Source organism: Aythya fuligula, chromosome 17 (assembly GCF_009819795.1).
Source record: "Aythya fuligula isolate bAytFul2 chromosome 17, bAytFul2.pri, whole genome shotgun sequence".
NCBI lineage: Eukaryota > Metazoa > Chordata > Aves > Anseriformes > Anatidae > Aythya > Aythya fuligula.
Window position 1 is genome coordinate 4,167,125 of NC_045575.1, and position 19,321 is coordinate 4,186,445.

General features: G+C 50.0%; 2 protein-coding genes across 4 annotated transcripts in view; one reads left to right on the top strand and one right to left on the bottom strand.

The window, feature by feature from the left end:
* Window positions 1-19,321, bottom strand: part of POLE (DNA polymerase epsilon, catalytic subunit) — a 34,344-nt gene that overhangs the window by 12,815 nt on the left and 2,208 nt on the right. The window contains exons 2-24 of the mRNA XM_032199074.1: window positions 14,748-14,923; window positions 14,537-14,617; window positions 14,381-14,425; window positions 13,746-13,838; window positions 12,959-13,113; window positions 11,881-12,022; window positions 11,469-11,549; window positions 11,057-11,164; window positions 10,473-10,583; window positions 10,106-10,191; window positions 9,420-9,539; window positions 8,435-8,567; window positions 7,557-7,670; window positions 6,634-6,846; window positions 6,210-6,317; window positions 5,497-5,625; window positions 4,995-5,097; window positions 4,758-4,904; window positions 3,932-4,077; window positions 3,044-3,192; window positions 2,556-2,648; window positions 2,091-2,235; window positions 1,319-1,476 (exon numbers count right to left, since the gene is read on the bottom strand). Of these exons, the coding sequence (XP_032054965.1) occupies window positions 1,319-1,476; window positions 2,091-2,235; window positions 2,556-2,648; window positions 3,044-3,192; window positions 3,932-4,077; window positions 4,758-4,904; window positions 4,995-5,097; window positions 5,497-5,625; window positions 6,210-6,317; window positions 6,634-6,846; window positions 7,557-7,670; window positions 8,435-8,567; window positions 9,420-9,539; window positions 10,106-10,191; window positions 10,473-10,583; window positions 11,057-11,164; window positions 11,469-11,549; window positions 11,881-12,022; window positions 12,959-13,113; window positions 13,746-13,838; window positions 14,381-14,425; window positions 14,537-14,617; window positions 14,748-14,923 (2,836 nt within the window). The remainder of the gene's footprint in view (window positions 1-1,318; window positions 1,477-2,090; window positions 2,236-2,555; window positions 2,649-3,043; window positions 3,193-3,931; window positions 4,078-4,757; window positions 4,905-4,994; window positions 5,098-5,496; window positions 5,626-6,209; window positions 6,318-6,633; window positions 6,847-7,556; window positions 7,671-8,434; window positions 8,568-9,419; window positions 9,540-10,105; window positions 10,192-10,472; window positions 10,584-11,056; window positions 11,165-11,468; window positions 11,550-11,880; window positions 12,023-12,958; window positions 13,114-13,745; window positions 13,839-14,380; window positions 14,426-14,536; window positions 14,618-14,747; window positions 14,924-19,321) is intronic.
* The window catches only part of AIFM3 (apoptosis inducing factor mitochondria associated 3), a 41,658-nt gene continuing 39,993 nt past the window's right edge, over window positions 17,657-19,321 (top strand). For all 3 annotated transcript variants that reach the window (XM_032198805.1, XM_032198806.1, XM_032198807.1), the window contains exon 1: window positions 17,657-17,684. The gene's annotated coding sequence lies outside the window, so the exon portion shown is untranslated. The remainder of the gene's footprint in view (window positions 17,685-19,321) is intronic.

Genomic DNA, 19,321 nt, shown 5'->3' on the forward strand with positions numbered 1-19,321 from the left:
TCAGAGAATTTACGGTAGCTCTACAAATTGTTTCAGCTTGGCCTGCAAAAGCACATCAGCTCGTGACCCAGCTCATTCATACCAACTAGGAAAATGTTCTTAGTTGCACACAAGAAAAAGGCCATGAGGTGAGAGAAAGGATAAGATGGGTGGGGAAGCGGAGAAGAGTTTTAGAGAAAAAGTAAAAAAGTTTGTAAGCTTCCAAAAAAGAAACTTACAAATTGTTTGGCTGGCAAAACAATTCAGAGGAAACTGGATATAGCTAGCAATGTGACTATAAGAACACACTACCCATTTTTGCTTTTCCCCTGCCTATTATTTGTACATAGGTCTCAAGATAAATGTTACAGGAAGCTCAGCTAAGGGAAGAGAGATGATACTCAAGTCTATGCCACTTTGACAGTGCTCCTCACACCTGAACCAGTTCCTATAAGCGCACCCTTCTCTTCCTCCACTGATGATGGTGCCTGTCAGCCACCTCTAGACTATTTCTGTTTGAGCATGACTGAGGATTACGTGCACTTGCCAACATCCTGAAACTACAGGAAATCAAGGGTCCCTGAGACAAGATGCACATTGAGATGCACATGATGTGTCCTATGCACAGCATCCATTCAGAGCTCCTCCTCAGCTTGACTTCTGTGGCATGGAATTGCTTCTCATGGGAAGGCACTGCCAGGAGATGCTAGATGCAGATGCTAAAACTTGTCTGACAGGGACAAAAAGCACAAACAAATGGAGCATTTTAAGGACAGAGGGGACTGGAGGATGGCAATGGCATTTTTCTAAATTCAGACCCAGGCCTATGGGCACTCCTGTTGCTAGTGATTGCTGGTATTATGGTTTAGGATGCTGTGGAAAAAAAAAAATCAGTAAGATTTGACCACAACTGTTTCCCTATAATGTGATAACAGCAAGACCTATTCCTTTCTCCAAACAGAAAACAAAGGGGAAACCTCATGGAAAATGATCAGTGGAACTCCTGAGAGACAGAAAGATCAGAACTAGTGAGTTTAAAAGAGATTAGGTAGAGTATAAGCAATATTAAAAGTCCTTAGAAGGAAAGTCAAAGTTCTTTGCACACCTTACAGCTAAACAGGGAGAGTATGTTGGGTCAGCAAGATGGAGAAATGTTGTTTTACTATTATTTTCTAAAATTTATTGCTATAGCATGTTAACGGAGGCAAGTACATAACTGGATTCAAAGACAGATCTGACATATAGAGCTTGCCATTTCAAGAAAACAACTGAAACATGCTGCCAGCTCAGAGCCAACAACCACAGGGACATAACAGCATTTCAAGATTTGAAGTCTTACCTTTTCTTCAGCTTCTTGCCCTCCTCCTTGGAAGCTGGGAGGATCATGGCCAGGTATGGTCCATCCACTTCAAAAAAGATGCTGTTCTCTGAGCGTGTGACATAGGTGAGAGAGGCTGGGTCCTCCAGTTCCTGGTACTGATCGTTTGTGAAGCCTTCCTGTAGGCACAGCCCCAAGGGAAGGCTTCACTCAACAGCTGGGCTGGTTATATCAAGAGAGGCCCTTCAGGCACATCCTGTCTGAAGGGATCACTGAGCATCTCTCTAGAAAGATGAGATGTGCCTGAAGGGCACATCCTGAACATTTGAGCAGCCTGGTCGAGTGGGAGGTGTCCCTGTCCATGGTAGGGGAGTTGGAACTAGGTGATCTTTAAGGTCCCTTCCAATCCAAACCATTCTACAATTTTATGGTAGATGAGAGCACATCAACCCTAGCCTCTTGTATGCCACCCTCTCAGCTGCACGGATATCAGAGCCTCTCCCTCCACTTAGATGCTGTCCGTATCAGAGAGCATCTGTGTTGCAAGCAAAGCTACCAGCCTCAACATTTGCTTGTTACGCATGGAGCAGAAACAAAACAGAGCCCCTTCTCCATGCTGGGCCAAACTCCAGAACACAGAGGCATACTCCACTGCCTCTATTGCCAACTCCGCTTGCAAGAACAGTCCAGGTGTCTCGCAGGCCCATAGAAAAGCAAAATACTTTCTCTCCTTATCAGTCCCCCATTTTTTTCCCCAGACTGCAGAGCTGGCCTGGATGTGTGCAAGACTCACCTTCACCAAGATGTTCAGCATAGCACCTGGGTAGGAGATTGTCACCTTTGGCTTCTTGGCATTGGTTGACTTGATGACAAAGTTTTCTGGGAAGCTGTTAGGAAGGACACACCAGATCCCATCTGTATCCAGTTCCAGAGGTCTCCTAAGAAAGGAAGAAAGATCACTCAGGACAGTGGATAATAAGCCAAAGAACTGCTCTGCTTCTGCCTGCACAGGGGACACAGCCTGTTGCATCCACCCTCCAGTCCCTTCTGCAAAGGGAGCACTTGTAGGGCAACAGACAAACCACAGCAGTGTCAGCAATCCCAACCTGCAACACTAAGCACCCAATCTTTCAGCAACCAACTTGCTCCCACATCTGTCCCACTAGTCCTCTACTCCACACAGTCCAATCCTGCTCTTACCCATTTTCTCACACCACATGCAGAACCACCTTTCTTTCCCAGCTCAGCACATACTCACCCAATCTGCTCAATCAGTTCCCTGGCCTGCGTGATGATATTTGCTCCAGTGAAGCAGACAATCCCAGCCATTTCCATGGAGTACCAGCGAGCTCTGTGAACAAAGGAGTTTAAGTGATGAGCGTGCAGTGCTACCTCAAACCCATCTATGGGAAAGGTCAGGAGGATGTGCAGAGAAAGAAGCACAAGAAACACAGCAACTCTGGGCCTTGGTAGATTGCTCTCCTTCCCCTCTTCATGATCAGAAAAGCTGAAAAAACACTAATAGACAAGATTGCTGACACTTGTTGCTCAAAGCCACAGAGTCTGGGAAAGGTCTCGAAGATTAGAGGTCATTAATAGAAGCAAGAGGAAAAAGTGTTCCAGTGAAAAAGTGATGACCCATCATCATCTTGTGCTTCAGAAGTAGGTGAAGCAAGTGACAGCCTTCCTAAAATAATCCTGGTATTCAAGGATCCTCTCTGGAGGACTCCAGCAACAACAACTCACCCTTTCCGCATGACATAGCCATAGAAAGAATTGAGGATGCACTTGTGTGCCAGCTGCAGTGAATCGTAGAGGATCTCCATGTTCTTGCAGCGTTTCACTTCAGAGGCATCTCCCATCTCCACAGCTGCAGCCAGCTTCTTCTTCCACACCTGGGAGCGACAGGCAGAGTCAGAGCAGTCCCACACGTCACTGCTGGCAGGAACTGTATGCAGGCTGCTTCCCCCCAGGTCCCACTGTGACATTAGAGCTCTAGCCCAGTACCACTGCTAAAGAACAGTGGGAAGACTAGCATTAACTACATACACTTTTTCCTTCCTGCATCAATTGTGCACCATGTGTCCTGTGGGCAAGACCTGAATACGCTGCCTGCAGCAATAGATAGCATCTAGTTTAACAGCTGAACCCCTTGTGTAGAATAAACCTCTCAGCAAGCTGCATGATTCATGGCAAAAGCAGCATCAAAGAGAAACCACAGAGCAAACGGCTCCTTAATGAGTTCTTTCATAGACAGAGTCCCAAGGCCCTGTCATTTCCTTCAACATAATTTAACAATAAACATGCCCCGGTCCCCTCCATCACAGGCTCCAAAAAGCTGAGAACTGGAATGTGCTTCTCTCCTTTCTCGACCTGAGGTCTAGATTTTGCTCTCAGTATATCCCATTTTCAGCTTAAGAAGAATGCCTGAAACTGAACACAGGCCAGACAGAACAGCTGAACTAAGCATTTGCTAAATCCAGTAAAATCGGAGGTTGTAACTACTGTCAGGAAATCCATTGTTTCCCTACTGAATACAAAGGCCAAACAACACCACCCTTTAGGGCTCCAGGTGAGAGATGAGAACTCCCTATCCTCGGGGAGACAAACAAAACCAGAATTCAAGCCCAATACCTTGTGCAGCCCCTTGAACTCGTAGCGACGGTCCCTGAAGGCTCGCACGGTGTCCACATAGAAAGAATTCTCTCGCTGGCAGATGGTGGTGACCCGCTCCTCCACCTTGGTGACGTGGATCTTCTTATAGGCCTTCCGGCAATAATCTAGTTACGGAAATAAAGAGAAGGAGCTTCTCAGGGGTCAGTGCCCCACTATGGACAGAGAGGATGGACAGAACTGCAGCAGGGCACTCCCAGCAGATCCACAGTGAAGTGGTCCAGGAAAGGTTCTTTCAGCACAAATACGCATCAGGTGTGTGTGAGCAGAGAGACAAAAGGAGGAGAAGGAATACAGCAGTGTGGAGAGAAGCCAAAATCAAATCCCTTTACTGAGACACAGGGAAAGGCAGGGAAATAAAAGTCATCCTGATGTTTGCACATCCATACAGCCCATCCACTAATCCAGGCTCTGCTCGCAGTCCCCACCTAGCTGGATGCTTCATCACTCTAGGTGCAGGGATAATGTGATGCTCCCGTTTCATGAATTATGAATGTCTTTAATTAGTACCCTTCAAAACTGAGTCATTCGTGTTTGAACTCAAAGGCATGGCTCTCAGCAGACAGAAAGAGAAAAGCCAACAGAGGTATGGGTGCTTGACCTCTCTTTGGAAAGCATGAAGGCACTCCAGGCTGGGATCCTGGAGAAGAATTTTCATTGCATAGTTTGAGGCCAGACTCATTCTGATCAGCACAAGCAAACTAACCCCAAAACAGCAACTATTGATGCACGCCATTTACAGTTTGGGTTGCAAAACACTACTCCAGATCATGACATTGACTTCTACCTGCCAGTCGCTTCTTCTCATACTTGGCCTGTTCTTCACGGGAGAGCTCGTGGAAGGCCCGGGGTGCTCCATCGGGGTACAGGGGAGGGAACTTCTCAGATTCCAGCTGCTGCTGGATGCGGTGGTACTCGCTGCGGCTTGCAGGCACTGCAAAGGAAGGCAACTATGAGTTTTCCAGGGGAGAAGCAGGAATTAGTCTCAGCCTGAGTTGGAGAGCAAGGTCCTTTTCGTACTTACTGAATTCTCCTCTCCACTGCCACGTCATTCGGCGCTGACAGTTGGCACCCGGCTTGTTGAAGTCACAGGCAGCACACGTGGCCTCGTCTACTATTGCTGAGGGCTGGACACAAGTAAGAGATGTGCAGATGTCAGAGGACACAGCTCTGCTTTTAAACCATGATTCATGTCAAAACCAAACAGGTGTTGGGTGGCAAAAGAACACATTTATTAGCAAAGAGATGATATACTGTAAGTTCTGCTTAAAGTTACAGCAAAAACAATAGATGTTTCATTTGTCTGTTTGGAAGAGTCCTACCCGAACCTTTAGCTCTACCTCTGACAGACCTTTCTGCTCTGCAGACCCAACATCCATGCAAGTTTGACTGAATTTTAGACCCACCCTTACTTGATACCCCTGACTTGAGCAGAGATGGGATCTGCTGTTCAGGGGATCAAATCAGAGGGACCAGAGAGATCTTCTGGAAGACAAAATGGGAGAGACTTTCCTGATGTTACCCACCTGCAATCTGTTGGTCAGAATGATGTTGGGGTACATGGCCCCCACGTCTAAATGGTAGATAAGGGGACACTCAATTCTGTTAGGGACATCCTTCAGGGAATTCAGTTTGACTTTGATTTCATCACAAACCTGTGGGGAGACAAAGAAGTGAAACTCTGATAGAGAGGTAGGGAGCCAAATGCATGCTGAATTCGGTCTCTAAGATCTCTGCTCAGCGTTTGCTAGTGGTTGAACCTGCAAATGGGAAAGTAGCAGTCAAATTGTGCAACTGGGGCAAGAGACCCTGGATGGCCAGTCTGGGTTCCAGCAACTGGGGAGGAGATTCCTGGGCTGGAGTGGCTGGAGGAGGTGGCTGCTTAGAACATCCACGACCATCATCTACCTTGCAGGTGGTCGTAGATAAAATTTCTTTGTCTCTTTCCACAGAGTATAAAATGATTTCAAAACAGGAGCTTTAAACGTGAAACCTCTCACCAGATACTTTCAGGATAAGGAAAAATCACAGCCTTGCCCCCAGCCTATGCCTATATTCCCTATTGAAATGGGAAATAGGTCACAGACATACACAGAGCAGAACTCAGAGCTGAAGACACCCATTACACAACACTGACCCATACGCACAGGACATGGGCTCGCTGTAGCTCCAGCCTCACAGCACAGCTTTCCCCAGAAAGCCCAGACATGCTCTGCAGGTCAGGGCTTGAACAACTTACCTCCTGGAAGTTGGTGACTTGATCCAATGGCAAACCCTCCTCCTCCTCAATAGCATGCCGGAGTGTCTTCTCCACGTGCTGCACCAAGAAGTCAAAGGCAGCAGGATTCTGCAGGGGCATGGAAACAGCACTGAGAAACAGCACTGCTTCTAGGACATCTCTCATGAGAGAGAGATAACTGAACAGGAAGGATCCTTTTATACATGTGGCGCATGTTCCCCTGTGATCATTTCTTAGATTAGAGCCACTGAGGTGTACAACAAAGTGTGGTGCACTACACAGCAGAGTGGAGCTGCCTCTAAAAGCTTAGTCCATGAGCACAACACATGCATCTCAGAGGGGGAGGTGACAGAGATAACATAGCAGCTTTAAACAGGTGAAAGAGGTCCAAGCAAGGGTTCAAGCTTGGTTTGAGGCCCTTTACCATCTTGAAGCGGCAGGGGATGTCACTGCGAAAAACTCCCGATTCCAGTGCTTCCACATGGCCTCCTACATACGTCTCCGAGTCCAGCACGTGCCCGTCCTCTGTGAGTTTGTTAAATTCCTGCTCCTGCTTATTGGGGAAGATGATGTTGGCGTGATACGCTTGAACCATCAGCAGTGCCTCACACAGTGTCCCAGAGCCTTTCCGCAACACCTGTAAGAGAGACATCAAATTTGGGCACAAAAAGAAATGCTGTACAGAGCGCTGGTGGTACCAGGCCCTGCTGCCACACCAGTGAACTGAAATGTGTCGGCCGGTGACAAACTTGCAATTACACCACGCAGCAAGCAGGACTGCAGTGCAAGGCCAGGATGATCAGAGCAGGGGAAAAAGCAAAACTCCTTTGCTTTGGCTATGCAGGAATACTTTATAGGAGGACAGTGATGGCTGATGCACTGTCAGGGTTAGAGCTCTTAGCAGTCTCTGTATAATCACAGCATAAAGACATCTGAATGTCTGCTGTTGTCTGTCTTCTGACCCTCCTCCACCATCTGGAGCCTTTATAAAATACACCAGTGTGAGGACAAAGGGACATTTTCTATGTTCAGCATAGACAGCTTCCTGCCTGTGATCCTCCCTAAAGCCAAGGACAGAATAGTGATCAGGAGACCCAGCTTTTCATGGCTATAGTCCCAGATTAAAAATCAGCTGAATCTGGGCACCACCAGTTCATGGGCCCTTGAAATGTCCAAGGACTGTGGAGGAAAAGGAGTAGCCTCCAAGCCCACTCTCCCTCCTTTGCTGTCACGGGTGGGAATGGACCTGGGCAGTAGGAATCTGTCCTTTTGCCAGTGCAATGCTGTGTTGTGGGAGATGCAGCTCTTTGCCCAGCAGGCGATTTGTCATTTCAGGAGTACACTCACCTCATCAGGCTCCATGGGAATGATGGTGCACAACGCAAAAATGAAAGGATGCACATACTTCATATACATGTAATAGGTAGCAACTGCGTCGGACACTGAATAAGTGGCCAGGGTCTGTTGGGGAAGGATGAGAGCCAAATTAGTCCCTATCATATGTGATATAGCAACTCAATGAACACAATGTTTTACTGTTTCCTGCTGTACATGCCCATCTCATCAGGCAGAAGGGAAAGGCATACTTCTACATATCCTAGGATGCAAATAATTTTCTGTTGGCCTAGAAGGACATCCTGCTATAGCTCTAACTGCACAGCTACACCCCAGTTTTCAATTAAAGAAATAGTGAAGATAAGTTCATTGCATGTATCTGCACAGATGCTGCAGTCAGGAGGCTACTCCAGGCCTGCAAAGATGGGCTTGAACCCTTGAGGGCTTCAGCAGAAATCACAGAATTGGAAATTACAGGTTAGAAAAGACCTTCAAGATCATCTTGTCTAACTATATATCCCATGCCTTTGTCCATAACCTGCTCTGCTGCAACAACCTTGAGCAGTAAGCCTGTTTTATGTCCCTCCAGAAAGTCATGGTGTTCCTAATTTAGGTGATATCTGACACCTTGCACCCATGTAAATAGTATACAGTGCAATGCCGCTGTTAGAAACACTTCCAAAGAAATCCCATCCTTTCTCCCCACAAGCTCAAGTGCTTCAAAGGTATCTAAAATTTGGAGAAACAGATTGAGTTAATTTCTCAAAAATCACTGCATTAAGCAAAGACGTTCTGTAACACTTCAAGACTCAGCGATATTGCAGGTGCTGTAGACTTCCATGGATTGTTTTCCAATTGCTCAGAAGAGATACAGCACAGGGAGGGAATACCTGAGGCTCCTCTGTAGCCATCCGGCACATCTCTTCAGGGTCCAGCTCCACTGGATCATAGCCCAGCTTTGCTTTAGCTGCTGCTTTCAGGTTGTGACTTCCCACTGGGAGGTAACTGTCTCTCTTCACCCACCTGGACAGAGCAATGAAGATGTCAGTCTGTGCACAGAAGCCAGCCCTTACCTTCAGAAAGGGCTCAGGCATGCAAACAGGACCTTGACTTTGGACAGAACAAGGACAGCTGAGAGCAGAGGATCCAAGAGCGGTGGAATAAGAGGCTGCACATTCTGCATCTCTCCTAATGCACTGAAATCCTGACCAGGACAAGCCCACCATCCAAACATTGCCATTGCTCAGATTTATAGCATTCCCACTTCATCCCTCAATGATTTAACTACAGGAAGAGAAGCCATCAGCATTGCAAAGACAGCCAGCCATCCTCCAAAGCTCAGACACTGGTCCAGGGGAGGAAACCCCCACAAAAACCTTAGCTTCTGAGACAGATCGCAGCCTCTTGCACACATGTCCTTTCCTCTTCTCCCTGTGCCAGGCAGGCTGGTGAGCCAGGATATGGTCCCTGCCCAACCACAATGGCCTAATCTCACCCTGCTCTTTATCCACTGCTCAAGTCAGATCTCAGACACCTAGTGTAAACCAGCGACAGACTACATGAACAGAATTAGCCCTTCAGGCTAGTATGGTGAAGACTTCACAGCTTCTGTAGTGAAGAGTGTGCCAAGGGGAGCAACAGGGCAAAGAAACAGACTACGATGCCAATCTAGTGAGGTAGGATAAGTGCAAGCCTCGAAGAGACAGGAATACAGTGTTCAAACACATTAACTTTAGGTATTTTATATAAATCTAAGATTTATAAAATCTTAAAATAGAAAGATTTATAATCTATAATTTATTATAGATTTATAAAGTTTTATAATCTATTATTTGATATAAATCTAAGACGCAGTTATGTGGTAGCATTTGATACCTTAGACAGTCCATGTGGATGCACTGTGATGCTTTGTACTCTCCCTGGCTGTCCTTCTGAAATCCAATTTCCTGATACATATTGATTCCATGAGCTGCTGCTCTTGCTTCCACAAAGGGCCTGAGGAAAGAGGCGAACAAACAATAGCTATTTTCCTTCATCTCCACCGATCGTTTGAGACGAAGCCCATATCTGGACTCAGGGAAAGCTTCCTTTAGGGCAGAATTACAGGATGAATGAAGAGGCAAAGCTAATTGCTTATATCGTTTACCAGAAGGCAGAGCTCTATGACCTAGCTTCTCTTGCTTCCCAAAGGCTCGCCAGTGCTCCTCCTTGTTATTCCCCTTTTCTTTGAACCCCTTTTCCAGTTCTCCACCTTCAAACACTAGGCTCATCGATATACAACGGCTGCCAAACTGACAATGATTTAGAATTAGCTCAGCAATCTCCTGACCAAGTGAATGGGACTCTACAGAAGGTCATACTGCAAAGCTACTGAACAGAGGATTCAGTGAGGTACTCATACCAGCTGGATAATCAGCATGGATCACATACAGCAAACCACACACAACCCCTTTGTGAGCTACAGAAGGGGAAAGATATTGAGGCTGGTACCTGACTCTGACCCACAGCTCATGTCACACTCTCCCAGTAGAAAACAGGTTAGTTTCCGTTCCTGATCTTACCAGTCAAAGAAGTCTCCATTGTATGTGACAATGATAGTAGGTTTGGTCTCCTGGACATGTTCAAACCACCTCTGGATTAAATGAGCCTAGTATGAAACAGAAGGAGAAAAATAGGAAATCACTTCGCACCCATCACAGAGAGCCACTGGGTATAACACAGTTTACTCCACCCTTCTGCTCTCCTCCCCACATTAGCCAGAACCCGATCTGTCTTACCATTATTACCAAGAAATGAAAGCATGACTGAACCTACAGGGCCCACCATGTTTCCCAGGGAGGCAGGATACTGAGCGACAAGCTATCCTTGGCCAACAAGAGAACCACGCATGTAAGAAGCAGCTGTATCTACCAGGTAGAAGCTACTTACTTCATCTGGTTCATTAAAGACACAAAATGGTCCCTCATACTCCGGCTTGGGAGTAAACTCAAAGTCTTCAATATCCTCGGAGACAATCTCCCTGTTTGTGATCAGGTAGCCCTAGGATGGTGACAAAGAATCAGTTAGGAGGACTCACGTTCCTTGTGCACCAGAGACAGGTTTGCAGGCAAACAGAAGATGCTGTCCAAACGATGAAACATCTTTCTCTTGCTGGGGATAAACCCCACATGCTCTGACAGTCAGAGCTTTTGTCAGGTAGGAGCAACTGTTTGGGAATCAGCTCCTGACCCACAGCTGCACATCAGCAAAGGAAGCCACAGGCAGATAACACAGGACAGCAGAAATGTCTTCTGTGCCCTCCAGATTCCCTTGGAGGAGAACCATCAGCCTGAGCTGGGGTCCATGAAGCACCAAATGAAATTCTCATGTATCATTCAGACTTTAATTTCATTTCCAGATCCATTGGCTAAACACCAAGCAGCCAGCAGCAAAGCAAGCCTGGTCGGAGGTGAAACACTGGCCTCCTCCCCAGCTCTGCTGCTGAAACATAAAGGTAACTGTTGTTCCATTACCTGCCCATCAATCATGTAGGAGACCATCATGATCTGGTCTGTCTCTGCATCAGGAAACTTCAAAGGGAGTTTGGTAGTTTCAATGTCAAAGGCAAGAACAACAGGATCCTGGGTAAGGGCAAACACATTAAAACATTTCAAAGCTGATTTGAAGGTAAAAGTGATTCTCATCAGGCTTGCTAGGCCTAGTGGTGGGGCAGCAAGTAAGCCAGAACCCCCCCCCAGGTAATCATTTTACTGCTTTATCCACCCAAAGTAATACCGCTACCCAAGCCCATGGACAAAACTTGCCCCAGCAATGCTGTGGGGTTAACACCTGATGCATATGGGAAATTACTGCTGCGAGCCAGCTTCTAAGAGGAAAACAAGCCATGTCCAGGGCCAGACTGCAGCCGGCCTGACAAATGCTTACTGGTCGCTCCACGAGGTCATCTCGGCGGGTGATTTCTGGAGGAAGGGTGCTGCCCCGGTATCGCACGTTGTACCAGTGAGCCTAGCAAGAGAGAAGGGTCAGCAGTGCCTTACTGCAAGGCTGGCTGCTAGCAGTGCGTTTGTTTCTATACTGCGAACAGAACTGCACAAATTAAGTATGCTTCGGAAGAAAGGCACAAACCATGGGCGTACAATCATTTAACTTTTCTGTGTGTCATTAACTGAGAAAAAAGACCAGCAGTACAGGACCAAACTTTACATGTTAACTTATTGTCAAGGACACCTTTGTAAAGGTCCTGAAGAGAAAGGGAGAAAATTCCTATCATGCCTGCACTTCAGGAGCACAGCAGCAAGAAAACAAAGCTTTTCCAACTTCTCTATTCCTTACTCACCACATGGATCTTCAGGTCAATGGAGAGGCGGACATGGTAGGGCACATCGTACTCCCGCATATCCACAATGTTGTCCATTTGGTTGGCAATCTTTTTTGAGGCTCCTTCTTCCTCTGTGGTCAGGCTGCCTCCAGCCAGAGCACTGCGAGGAGCAGAGGAAAGCAGCCACTGTGTGTAAGCAGGCTGATGCACATCTCAGACATAGCAGCATTGGCAATGTAAGGGACAGCAGCATGGTGGCAGCAACATCCCAAGAGCAGTCAATGGTAAATAAGATGAGAAACACTTCCCCTTTGTACAAAAATTATGGAAAGATGGATCTCAGGACTGACAGCATGAGGCAGTGCTGCACCATCCCATCAACTCCCCATCTTCAGCTCACCTTTGGTCATACTTGTGTGTAACGTCTATGGAGAGGTACAGACAAAAACCCACAGATGCCTGTATAATGAATACGCTCTACAGAGCTGGATTTATAAAGTAGGGTAACAAATCTAAGGATAATGGGGCAACCCAAGAATAACTCTGAAGAGCAGAAGTACACCTTTCAGGTGAGCAGAAAATGCTCATTTCCCTTGACTCTTCTTCCTCAGATATGTTTCAATTGAAAGCAGACTTCAGGGATGGGAAACCAAAAAGAAGGCTGAATTTTTAACTTGCATTTTCTGGTAGACTTTAAGAAGTGTGTTTTATACTGTGTTTCCAGTTCTGTAAACAAGAGTCCAGCTTGTCATTCTGATAGAAAAAGGTGTTTGTTTTTTTTTCCCCTCTTTAGTCACAGCCAGTAATAAGAATATTCTCAGTGATCTGGGAGGCACTGGGCAATCTTTTTCAAGAATCAGTGCATCTATTACGATTACAGGCAGAGGTACTAGCTCAAGACATCACAAAGAGGCTTTGAGGCCCTCTTGAGGCGCAGCATGTCTCTGTCACTGAGCTCCAAGAATCATCTTGGAGAGTGGTGACAGTGGCACACATGAATTTAGTTCCCACGCAGGAAAATCCCTGTCTAAACAAGAGCTAAGAAACATCCAAGGGAAACTAAATACCGGGGATCAGCCGTCCTAAGAGCTCTCACCTGGACAGCATGGACGTATAGACATCATTCGCCTGGTCTCGCTCTCTGTTTTTCCTTACAGCAGGAGAAATCTCTTTTCGCACCTTCACCAAGTCATCCACTGTGTTGAAGGACAGCTTGATGTAGTTCCGCTTCAGACCCACCAAGTGATTTGGCTACAAGGTAATGAGATCGGAAGGTAAACTACATTGATACGGGTGGAAGAACTGGTAAAAGAAGAGGTACCGAAGAGTGGGGAAGTCTGTTTGACAGCGCTGTAGACAAGGAGCTGTGCTTTGCAGCTAGAACCCAGCCAGCCCCTGTGCCTCAAGGCACAATGGGGCACCCAGAAAGAGCTGGTCAAAGAGAAGCAGTTCTCCTACCCACCCCCCAAGGATTCTCCCACCCTGCTGAAATTCAAGAAACATCTAGAACTTGCTGTGAAAAAGATAATGTCCTCATGGAAAAGCATATTAGTTACTATCAGTAAGCAACAAGCAATAAGTAATCCATTTCTGATATGCACTGCAAACAGCGCTAGGAAATTGAGGCCAAGCATGCAGTTTCCCTTCGGCACTCAAGAGATGTGGTTGATGCCCCAGGTCTGTCAGTGTTCAAGAAGCATTTGGGCAATGCCCCCAGTAACACGCCTTAGGTTTTGGTTAGCCTCGAAGAAGTTAGGCAGCTGGACTAGATGATCTTTGAAGATCCCTTCCACCAGGACGGTTCTCTATTTTACTTATATTCAGCAGAGATAGAGTCAGAAAAAGATGTTACTCAACAGTACAGTGGGCAGAGGAATACAGACCAGATCCAAGTCTTCTTTGGGGACAGTTTCCAGCTTTGCAATTTTCCCTTGGAACTTCTTAGAAAGGAAGGAGGACACTTCTCGCTCACAGCCCTGTGAAGGAATTGCGACTGAGCACCGCAGCCAGGCACTGCTCTACCAGAGAAGACAGCCTCAAAGGTGGTTCTGGGTGCTGGCACAGCAAGGTAAGGACAGGAGCTGCCCCCAAAACTAGTCCCTTCCAATAGGGAGGTTTTGGCTGCCAGCTGACAGAGCAGTCAGACTGGGCCCAGGTTTGCAGCTCACAAGGTTAATTTCTGTATCGCAGATGAAAAGGGGGTGAGAGCAGATGGTCACCACTGCCCAGGCTGTGGGAAACCACTTGAGAACTAAGAAAAAGAACAGGGGAGAATACGAAACAGGCAGTGCTGGGGGTAGCTCCTCACCACGATGAATGAGCCTGGAAGAGCCCCAGCATGGCCAATGGTCACTTCCCATCCCAGCCCTTCTCCAACCACCCCAAGGAAGCCATGGACAGAAGCACTGTCACCGCGTTTTTCTCATCCCAAACCAGGGTGCCCACGAGCACCTGCAGCTCTCCAGGGTCCTGTGCCACCCGAGGGGCTCAGAGAGCGCAGCTCCGCACCCGTTCTCACCTGCTGGGTGGCGATGTAGAAGTAAGGTCTGTAGGGCAAAGCCACCTAGGAGAGAGCACAGAGGTGACAGCCGTGCTTCCCCACTGCCATTGGCACCCTAGGGGGGCAGTGGGCAGGGCAGGCACCGCACCCACCGGCACCTGGGCACGGACCCACCTTGAAGCGGCTCCCATCCTCCTGCACAAAGTAGTAATCCACAGCGCTCACCGGCCGCCGGTCCTCATCCAGCACCTCTGTCTGCACACGGGCAACGCACCCTCAGCGGGGTGATCCCGGACCCAAGGGCGCCTCTCCGTGGGCACCCCCCGGGACCTCCCCTCGCCCCCCAACCCAGGGCTGGCTGATCACAGCCCCTCCAGCCCTTTACCGGATGCATATTGATGAGCCAGCCCGTCCTCTCGCCGGGCTCCGAGGGCCGCTCGAAGCCGAACAGAGCATCCAGCCGGTCCGTGCGCTGCGACCGCTCCAGGCGCTTGAGGGCGGACAGCGCGGGGCCATCGTCCCTGCGAGACGCGCCACCGTCAGCCGCCACCCCCGGGGCTGCTGTTGGTTGTCACTGTCGCCGCTCCCTCCCCCGACCCGTCCTCACCTCGCCCCTTCGGGATCGGGATCGGGGTCGCCGCCGCCCGGCTCGGCGCGCCCCGCGCCTCCCCGCCGCCGCATCCCGGCCACCGCCGCGGGAGGAATTTGGCGCGCTGGCGCCCGGTTCCCGCGAGAACCGCGCGGCCCCGCCCCCGCCGCGGCGAGCAGCACCAATCAGAGCGCGCCCCTTCTCGCCGCCCGCCAATCCCGGCGCGCCCCGCCCCTGGCACGCCCCGCCCGTGGCGCGCCCGGCCCCTGGCGCGCCTCCTTCTCCTTTCCCTTGCGGTTCCGCTGGTTCAGCGCCGCGCGTTCCCGTTCCCTGCTCTGCAGCAGCAGCGCTGCTCGCTGGCCGGGGGGCTGAGCAGGCAGAAGATGCTCCCACCGCCATCAGTGGAAGCGCTGGAGACAGGGCGAGGATGGGTGTGGGAACACAAAGGCAGAGCTGGGGGTGGTCAGGCTGGGGGCAGCCCGGGGGGCTCTCCATCTAGGGCTTCTACAGGTCTTGGACGTGAAGTTGCTGTCTCTCCCTGCACCGTGCAAGACAAGGAGCTTCTAATTCAGAGCACAGCTCGCTCAAAAGCTCTGAAATCAATCCTGACTGCAAGTGCTTCGTGAAGACATGGAGCAGTAGTGGGCAGCAGAGTGCTGATGCCGAGGGTCGATGCAGTGGGCAGCACTTCCCAGTTTCTCCTCCCTGCCCACCCCTCCAGCCGCCCCTTGCACCAGAGCACGGGCACCCAGATACATCTCCAGGCTGGGCCCTGATGAAGTGCTGTGGTCCTGGAGAAATTAAGCCAGGATACTGCATGAAAGCTACTGGACAGTATTTGAAGCAAGTGGGAAGCAAAAGAAATTCCTGAAGCTGCTGGACAGACAACCCTGCTGTCCCCTCTGCTGACAGCTGATCTCAGGCTCACCCCTACCAGCCCAGAGCCGTCACCCCTGTGGGAGTGGGAAAGCTCCACGTCTGTGTCCCTGGGCAGAGCATGCCAGACCTTTAGGCTGGGAGCTGGCTGAGAGCAGAGTACACCCGATGCCACAGGGACCAATGTGTGTTGGCTGGGCAATCGGTTGGAGAGGACAGAAAAGTGGCAAGAGTTTGTTAGAAATTCGAAACTGGGGGTGTGGGAGAAAGGGGAGAGAGAAGAGACAAAGTCTGAGCTGGGAGAACTGACCAAGGGAGGACAGATGGCTGGGTTTAATTTGAGCTTCATCAGGAATTTATATTCTGCAGAACTTCCAGTTCTGTACTATTTCTGTCATTCTGGAGGGCTAGATTTAAATGATCTCTTCCCATCCCCACAGCTTTCCCTTGATCCATGTGTGCTTGGTGCTGGTCCCTGTCAGGACAAGAGGTAGCAGAAAACCAGCACTGGGTTGCAAGCATCAGAGTGTATCTGACTTCAGGGGCAAACACCTAGCCCTTGTGTTTTCAAGCTCTCTCTCCTGTGAACAATGGAATAGAAACAACAGAACCTGTGAGAAGCAAACTTCTGTCCCTCATCCGGCCATCTTTAAACCCCACTCTTCCTACCTGGAGGAGCATCCAGATCGGGGAATATCAAATAATTTCAGCCCCTACTTCTAAATCAAGGTTGGCTTCATTCTGCCTAGTATGGGCCCAGGTCACAGCCTCTCCACAGCAGATTCTCTCTAAACTATTCCAGCACTGCTCACGTGCAATCCAAGGAGTGCCACGAGCAGGACGCGCTAACAGGACAAACTTTGACAGGTAGTGCAGGCAGTTTGTGCAGGGCAGTTTGGGCAGGGCAGGGAGCCGTGGGTCCCTGCTGCCAGCTGTACTGCATCCCTTGGGAGCGAGCTGTTGTTAACAACTAAAAAATGTATCTGAGCAGCCCAGCTAAGCCTTTCATATCATTTGGATCAGGGAGCAATAAAGGTGTGCATTAGAGGGCAGTCAACGTCCTGCACAGCATCAGGGAGTCATATAATCAGGGTGTAAGACAGCAGTGACCCAAGATAGTCTGCATGTAGGGGAGAAAAAACCTTTCTCTTTATCCAGGGGCATCCCAAAATTCACAGAGGAAAAACAGAATATATACTTGGGGCATGTGCAAGTAAAAGGCATACAGAGATGCTGACGTTCCCCCAGATGGAGTCTGATGGATAAGGAAAGCAGTTTATTGGGGAAAGCAGAAAACATGCCGGGCAGGCAGGAGAGGGAATAGATCCCCGTCTCCAAAGCGAGTAGAAAAATGTAAATCCGGAAGGGCAACGTAAAATAAGTGACCCGGGAAAGGATGAGGCTGGCTGTTTCCAAGAAGGCAGGAGTAACTGTGCCCAGGCAGCAGATGGCGATCCCCTGCCTGGCTCTTCAGCAGCAGAACAGCAAAGGCCGGGGCACCGGGCAGCAGCAGCGGCTGGCCCCGACCCCCTCCGCCGCTCCGTGACGCTCGCCACCGGGCTACCGAGCCCGGAGGGGCAGGCAGGGACCTCCCGGTGCCCCGGAGCATCGCTGGACTTGTCCTCTCCACCCCGCCGAGGCCTGGTAACGGGTCCTGCTTCACCCCACGGGCGCACCCGCACCCGGCCCCGCACGGCCGCCCGCAGCCCCGGTGCCCGTGCCGGTGCCTCCGCCCCTCCCCGCTCCGCCCCGGCCCGGCCCGCACGGGGGCGGCCGCGTTTTTTTCCGCCCCCCTCTCCACCTTTCCTCGCTGCCGCGGTGCTGCGGGACGCGCCGGGACCCGCAGCCGCTGCCCAGGTACCGGGGAGGGGGAACCGCAACCGGGCGGGCACCGGAGCCGGTCCCGGAGCAGCCCAGCTGGAGCGGCTCCGAGCTCGGCTCCTCGCCGGGAAGGGGGAAAAAAAAGGGGGAAAAAGAGGGGGGAGACCGCATCCAGGGTGCCCACCGGTGTCCCCCGAGCCCAGCAGGACGGCGGCTCCCGGCCGGCGGAGCGGGGGCTGCGCTGCACCGGGAGCAACCTGCGGGGCCGAGGGGAGAGCGGCCGGTGGCACTGCGGGAGAACCCGCCTGCTCTTCCGAAATGCAGCAAGAAATCAAAGCAGCTAAAAATATGGGCCACGGTCGCTGATGAAGAAAACGCTGACGTTTCTCATGACCCCCATCCCCCCCCCAGTTTTGAATGAGCCAAGTGCTCAGCGTGTCCTCCAAGTTTGGGGGGACGTGGTTTGTCTGTCTCTGGGGACCGTAATCCCACCTGGGCAAACAGCCACGGTTTCATGGACCAGCAGCTGGTGGGCTGGCAAAATGCATATGATCCAGATATACATACAGATGTAAATCTGCCCTTGCATGAGTGAATGGGGGACTGGATAAGTGGGTAACTGCATGGTCTTCTCTCTGTGAAAGCATCAAATTCCCAGTGTGATGGATGGAAGCTCAAATTTGGTGGTTTTGTGCTTAGCTGTTAGCCTTGGAAAACATTCCCATGACAAACTCCTTTTGCGCTGCTTGCAGCTTCTGTAGGAAACACGATTTTCTCTTGTGCAATAGTGAAACTGCAATGATGGCAAGCAGGAGAAGGTCTTGGCTGTAACAGAGTGATTGAGAACTAAACCTCTTTTGTGTTGTGAAATACTTTGATTTTTGCATCAAGCAGTCTGCACCTGGGAGACTTTTCAGCATTTCTCTATTTATTGGCATACCTTTGAGATCTGAACCAAATCTCTTGTTTAATTATTAATTTCAGAACATTTCCAATCCAGCTTGCAGAGGATGTATTAGAGCAGTGGCAATGAGAGCACTGCTGACTGAGCCTTTAACCTGGAGCCTATAAATTGCTGAAGCAGCAACCAGTAAAACAGTTGTGGCTAATTGTAGTCTGATGGAGTGTTCCTGCTGTGCTTCTTCAGGAGCCATCAGGGCACATTGAATGGCAGCTTTGTAGCTATATTTGCTGCCACTGGGAATCACTTCTAGTGGCAAGTGCACCGGGATGGGGCTTTCTCCCCTTCCTCAGTGACTGAGCCAGAAGAGATGGGGCTGTTGTACCACGTCTGTAGGGCTGCAGGTATGCACAAGCTATTCCTGGCATTTTGCATCATAAATTTTGCTTCTGTTTCTCATGGACATCAGAAAGCACCCAACACAGCCAAATCCATGCCGATGCAAAGCAAACCCCTGGCTGCCCAAGTCAGCTCTCAGGGACAGGTGTGAAAATGGCAGAAAAACTGGGAGTGGGAGGGTTGGGCAGTGGGAGAGGAACTGTCTGGAGAGCTGCTGGGAGGAGGAAAGGGGGGTAAAGATGTGGGGACGTTGGGGTGCATGGGACCAGGGCAGACAGGAGGAAAGAGGGTCCCTGCTGCAGCTCCTGCACGCCAGCCTCTGTGAACTCCACTCATCACCGCCTGGGCAGGGGATGCGGTCGGGTGCTGTGTT